Source organism: Mytilus edulis, chromosome 3 (assembly GCF_963676685.1).
Source record: "Mytilus edulis chromosome 3, xbMytEdul2.2, whole genome shotgun sequence".
Taxonomy (NCBI): domain Eukaryota; kingdom Metazoa; phylum Mollusca; class Bivalvia; order Mytilida; family Mytilidae; genus Mytilus; species Mytilus edulis.
The window spans coordinates 89,792,229-89,798,803 of record NC_092346.1 but is presented as its reverse complement, the minus strand read 5'-3'; the positions used below and the strand labels follow the sequence as shown (position 1 = coordinate 89,798,803).

The window sequence follows — 6,575 nt, the reverse complement described above, 5'->3', positions numbered from 1 at the left end:
AAATTACACAATAAGAAAAAGTACAATAGACATACAAAAAATACCGTAGATTTAAAACCAGAACCTTTGTTTTGGCAGTGTTCCTGGCGAAATGCTAATATCAATTTAGTTTGCGTTAGTTTTTGACCAGCAAATAACTTGAGTGAAGAGTGTTCACTCAATATTCGCTGTACCATAATACTTTGAGATGAAAAATTCTATACTGTTAAAAAAATTATGGTACTTTATGTGTTTCTCGTGAATTTTTTTCTTTTGCAAATTATCTTGAAAACTATAATAAAAAGAGAGAAACTCAAAGAAGCAAAAATGACTAGCATGACACGATCTTACATAAGTTTGCATGGCCAAAATTGTCAGACGAGCTCTTATTGGATATCATCCCTGTAAATCATCGGTAAAAATTACCAGAGAAAACGATATACAAAAAAGAGATTTTTATCATAGATTATATTCTTAAAATCTTACAGGAACATGTGTTGCATCCATTATACAAAATACTCAAATATTATATCGATCAAAATAAAACATTTCAAAACCGTTAGCTATTATAGGCAAACTATAAATATTGTCTTACACTTCAACTATTTAGTACTTTAGTTCTATACAATGACAAATCTACAATTAAGCACAACAGCTCCCACGAAATTATCAGCTGTATCATCATGTCATGGATAGCAGTTGTTTTAAATTGTGCCTAATAGCTTAGAAACAAGACACAAAGTTGTCAAAGCACCGTGACTGTCAGTCCTAATCAACACCTTTTATTTCCAGGGAAGAAAATCGAAGATATTCATCAACAGACATAAAGATAATACGATACAATTGGATATAAATTGAAATTTATGGCATAAAGTGTTGGAAAATAATAGACTCCGAGAATACCGAACATTAGATCCATTAATGTATAGTATAATTGTTTTACATAGTTTTAGGAAAAGAAATGGGCATATTTTTCCTCTTTATTAATTTTATCATTCCCACATCTGGGAGACAATTTGCTTTCCGGACATACTGGAAATTGATTAACAAAGTCAAGTCGTAATAAGAGAAGTTCGAGATCGATTGATAACACGGGGGAAATTTATAATAATACTAGAGTGCCGCATGTCTTCTTCTATTTGGGATTACAATAACTTCATTATTATAAACAACAGGTGACGAAGAAATAACATCTTTACCAATGTTCCATAGATAAATGTGATTTTCCTCTTCTTTAAGGAATATTCATCTTGGCATTATTGAATTGGTATTGCCATCAATATGGTCTAAAACAAATCATCAACTATCTTAGTGACAAAAGAAGATAAAAACTAATTTGTTCAGACAACAGTTCTCAATCATTAATGACGGAGCTATAGAAAGTCTAAATAATTATAAGAAATTGGCGTTTACTTTGGGGTAATTGGACATTATGTGCCATGTACTTCATTCGGCCATATTATCTTTTTTAATGAATCGTCTACGGACGCATTATCGAAAGACTCTGGACGAAAGTATAGTACTTAAAACGACTTTGAAAGGAAATAGACAAATGTGTATAGTAGATTTTTTATAATCACTTATTTGGAATATTGGAATCAAATTTAATCGCCATTAGCTCTTAGCTGACTGGGATTTTTTTTACCAAACAAAACAGTGTTGCATTCTTTTTGAATTTGAAAGCATACAACTGATACTGATGATGATTTGCTCAAATCGTTACAGAAATAGAATGGTTATAAATTTAATTTAAAACATAAAAGGATTTATTTACCATTGATATTAGGATATCTTCATCACTCAAATAAATTCCTTAGTGAGAACAGAGTGTAACAAAGATGGATAGACGTTACATGAAGTTGTCTCTGATTTTTGTGCCTATGATAGTATACCTGTCCATCATGTTCCGTGTTATTGATAACTTCTGCGAAGACACAGACATATCAACAAGTGAAACCGTATATTCGACAGCCGTACTGAAAAATACCAAACCTGATACAAACATGTCACGGTACTTACAATCATTGGTTAAAAAATATGACGAACTGGAACAGGAGAAAGTCTATTTACTTTCCCTCATCAAAAGTTTATTGGACCGAAATACAGTATTTCAAGATAAAAATAATTTCATGAACGAATTGGATAAAATAGTGCATCCAAAAAAAATAAAAGCGCAAAAACCTAAATTTGACCGCTCATCTATCGAAACAAATATAGTGAAACCAAAATATCTTTTCAACTGTTCAAATATAAATAAGATTTCATTAAAACAAAAGATCGGACACGGAGTATCAAAACAAGCTTTTTTAGGTCATTACCACGGCCAAGAGATTGCGGTAAAAATGGTAACTAGACATCAAAAGGACGTTAGAAACTGTTTTCAAAAATTGTCAGATGAAGATATAGTCAAAAGACACGAATGCTTCATGTTTCCCAACATGAAGTTGATGAAGGAAATTCTATTGCTAGAACAAATGGATCACCCGGGATTCATAAAACTGTTAGGATATTGTGTTAGGAGCGAAGAAACTGATAGTACCGACCTATCTGAACACGGCGTCACCGCAGTGTATGAATATGGAAAGCGATTAAACGTAGCTAATTTACAGTTTAACACTTTCGGTAGTAGACTTCAGCACGCAATCGATCTTGCAGACTTTTTATCTTATTTGGACAATTCCCCTTTGGGATCTTTAAGAGTTAGAGACTTCAAAGAAACCCATTTTCTTCTAGTAAACAGTTCAATCAAGATGATCGATTTAGATGATGTTGATAATCTAGAACCTTCCTGTGACATTTATTATGATACTCAAGACACCGAATACGGTAATGAAACCAAAGCCAGGAGTACCACATGTGAATTTGATCTTCCATGCTATATGGGATTGTGCATTGGATCGAATGCAAAAAATAACTTGAAAATGATGAATAAGCTATTTCTAAGCCGATTATTGCACCCTAAATTATTTCCTAGTAGTGTAAGCGAAAAAGTAAGTGATTTATTAGCTCGAATTGACACGTCAAATATTTCTGCTGCTGTTCTTGTACAACAATTATCTAACATACAGAAAATTTTATTTTCAGTGTATGGTCATTAGCTCAAATGTATTTTGATATTATTTGTAACATGTATAACACATATAAAAACAATAAAAATGACACAAATCAAAGTACATATAACATACGAACTACAACACTATATAAGTGTCTGAACAATATGCCAAACTTTAAACTCTTAAAATGTTGATAAATTTAATAGAGAATATCAAAGACAAACACAATTTAAACGTTTGAATTGTTTTACATTTGTGATTTCGGGGCCTTTTATAGATGACTATGCGATATGATTTCTGTTCAATTTTGAAGCCTTAGGTGACCCATAGTTGTTAATTTCTGTGTCAGTTGGTCTCTTGTGAAGAGTTGTCTCATTTGCAATCATATCACATCTTTTTTTTTTTTATGTATAAAAGGATATATGGTATATGTCAATAGGAACGTTACCAAACGACACAAAAAAAAAAGAACATACAGACAGCTAAAGGTCAAAGTAGGTATTCAACGATATACATCTCCCAGTGTCTATACTAAATACTAAATATTAAGCTCTAAATATAATAAATAAAAACAGAAACAATATGTGTGTGTGTGTGTTATTTATTTCATCAGAGGGACTTGTATTATTATGGATGTTCGTGAGAATTATGAATTTAGAAATGACTTTTTGTTTATTTTCTTTGGTTACATCTTCTGACATCAGACTCGGACTTCTCTTGAACTGAATTTTAATGTGCGTATTGTTATGCGTTTACTTTTCTACATTGGTTAGAGGTATAGGGGGAGGGTTGAGATCTCACAAACATGTTTAACCCCGCCGCATTTTTGCGCCTGTCCAAAGTCAGGAGCCTCTGGCCTTTGTTAGTCTTGTATTATTTTAATTTTAGTTTCTTGTGTACAATTTGGAAATTAGCATGGCGTTCATTATCACTGGACTAGTATATATTTGTTTAGGGGCCAGCTGAAGGACGCCTCCGGGTGCGGGAATTTCTCGCTACATTGAAGACCTGTTGGTGACCCTCTGCTGTTGTTTTTTATTTGGTCGGGTTGTTGTCTCTTTGACACATTCCCCATTTCCATTCTCAATTTTATTAGTTCAAAGATTCCAATTGTATTTAATGCTTCCATTCATTTATTGTGTATACCATAATTGCACTCAAACGGTATTAAATGTAAAGCATGGTTATAATTAATTGTTGTATGCAGTATGAAATTAATTTCGCCATTTCAAAAATAAATGTACTCCTGAATGCTACAAAGACGAGTTACAGATAAAGTAGATCAGACATTGATACTGTCATGTTGCATTTCAGGAAAGAAGAATGTTTTGTGTTTATTTAATTATGCACCTCATGTTAAAATAAATTAGGTTTTCTGTTTGTCGTTGCTTTAATACTATCTGTCTACATCTCCTGCTTACTGTGCTGATGGAGATACGATTTTATAATTCAATAAAAATACCGAGACTTTCTACAAGTAATTTAATTATTCAAACTAAATTTTCAATTGAATAATATCTACCCTTGTTTGCTCTGAGTACATAGAGCAACGAACATGTGCTGATTCTATTATATAGTCTTCCACTGCAGTTCGGATTCATACAAATTTGCATTGTAACTCTAAATTAGTTATAAAATGTAATGTAATTTAAAGAAATTTCAGACATTGCATTTTTTATATTGTTGATATAACAAATTGTAATTTTATTTTGCTAATTTTCGAGAGTGCTAGTTTGTAGAAATAACAATACGTCTTAGATTTCCATTAGATTAATACAAATGTCTTCCAATGTTTTTAAAATGATGCATGCATACGGTATCTTTTAAAACAAAACTTTATCCTTATTGTCTTTACCATACATTAAAGGGAAATGTTCCTTAATTCTATCAGTATTAAAAATCTTGGTAATGGTTGAGCTTAATTGCAATACTTGAGGTGTGTCAATGAGGGATCACGTGATTTTTTGGGGTGTTCAAATAGAACAAGGAAATCTACATTAGAATATCGAAAACTTTATATCACTTTATCAAACAATCTGTATTACTTCATGTCACGAGAAAAACATTTAGAGTTGTCTCATTGGCAATCATACCACATCTTCTTTTTTAATATTTACTTAAGGTGTATGATCTTATATTCGCAACTTATTTAAAAACTTAATCGGGATTGGGTTGTAAATGGTAATAATTGATTCTTCATAGAACAAATTAAATACATAAAATCATTTTACAAGTTTTAAGTTAAAATAAAATTAACAAATGGGAACGCATGAAAAAGTAAGAAAATATATATATACCATGACTCTATCAATACGCTAAGTGCACAATAGGCTCTATGATGATTGTGTATCAACCACGAGTTATCAATGTCACGATCCGCAAAACTTCAACAACAAACTCAAATGAAATATTATTTGTCGCTTATACATTATAGATTCGATATTAAAGTTTAAAAAAGTGCATACCGGACTTAGTCAGTTTAGTATATATAGATATAAGAAGATCTGGTATAGTGCCAATGAGACAACTTTCCATCAAAGTCACAATTTGTAAAAGTAAACCATTATATGTCACAGTACGGTCTTCAACACGGAGCATGGGCTCACACAGAACAACAAGCTATAAAGGACACCAAAAAGACTAGCGTAAAACCATTCAAACGGGGAAATCAACGGTCTAATCTATATAAAAAACGAGAAACACTTATGAACGCCATCAACAAACTACAACAACTGAACAGCAGGTTCCTGACTTAGGACAAGTGCAAACCGGCAAATGGGGCGGGTTTAACTGTTTTGATAGGTATCACCCTCCATCCTAACCTGAAACAATAGTGTAACATCACAACATAGAAAGACACAACATAAAATATTAATTGAAATGACTTACTGTAAGGTAGATCATAAGTATATATTTTTTTAAATAGAATTTTCTTATACTTTGCCAAAATGAAGATTTTACTATGCTTTTTAAAAAAAATATGATAAAAAGTATGATTGCCAATGAGACAACTCTAAAATTTTATTTTATTTTTTATTTAGCCATTTATTTCTTTTGCTTAAATGCATTACCTTTGCTATAGCTGCATGCAGTCTTTTGTTTGTGCTTAAAGTGTTTAAGTTTGCATGTGCTACTCTTATATAAATACTATGTGCTACTATATATGTGCTGATATTAGACATTTGTTTTAATATATCTTGCTTAGCTTTTATTCTGCATGTGCTATCTATGTATTAATATATATATATGTGATGTCTGTATGTTTGTGTTGTATGTGTATCTTATGTTATTACATGTATGTTTTGTTTATTAATATCAGTCGGTTAAAGAGCTCTTAAGAGCTCATGTTCTTTGTTATTATGTATATATGCAACCCGACTTTAAATAAAGATCACTTTACTTTACTTTACGACTTCAAATAAAGATTACTATGGGTCACCGTGCTATTTTTCAAGCTACGAGTAGTTGAAAAGTGCCAAAATTTGGTTAGATTGTTCATAAAAAAAAACGTTTGGGTGTATACAAAAATTCTATGAGATAGAA

At 31.5% G+C, this 6,575-nt stretch overlaps 1 protein-coding gene across 1 annotated transcript; it reads left to right on the top strand.

The window, feature by feature from the left end:
- Positions 1-694: 694 nt before the first annotated feature.
- Positions 695-3,692, top strand: LOC139517732 (extracellular tyrosine-protein kinase PKDCC-like). The gene has a single exon (XM_071309106.1). It carries the CDS (start codon positions 1,818-1,820, stop codon positions 3,075-3,077), a length of 1,260 nt encoding a protein of 419 aa, XP_071165207.1. The 5' UTR covers positions 695-1,817; the 3' UTR covers positions 3,078-3,692.
- Positions 3,693-6,575: the final 2,883 nt, after the last annotated feature.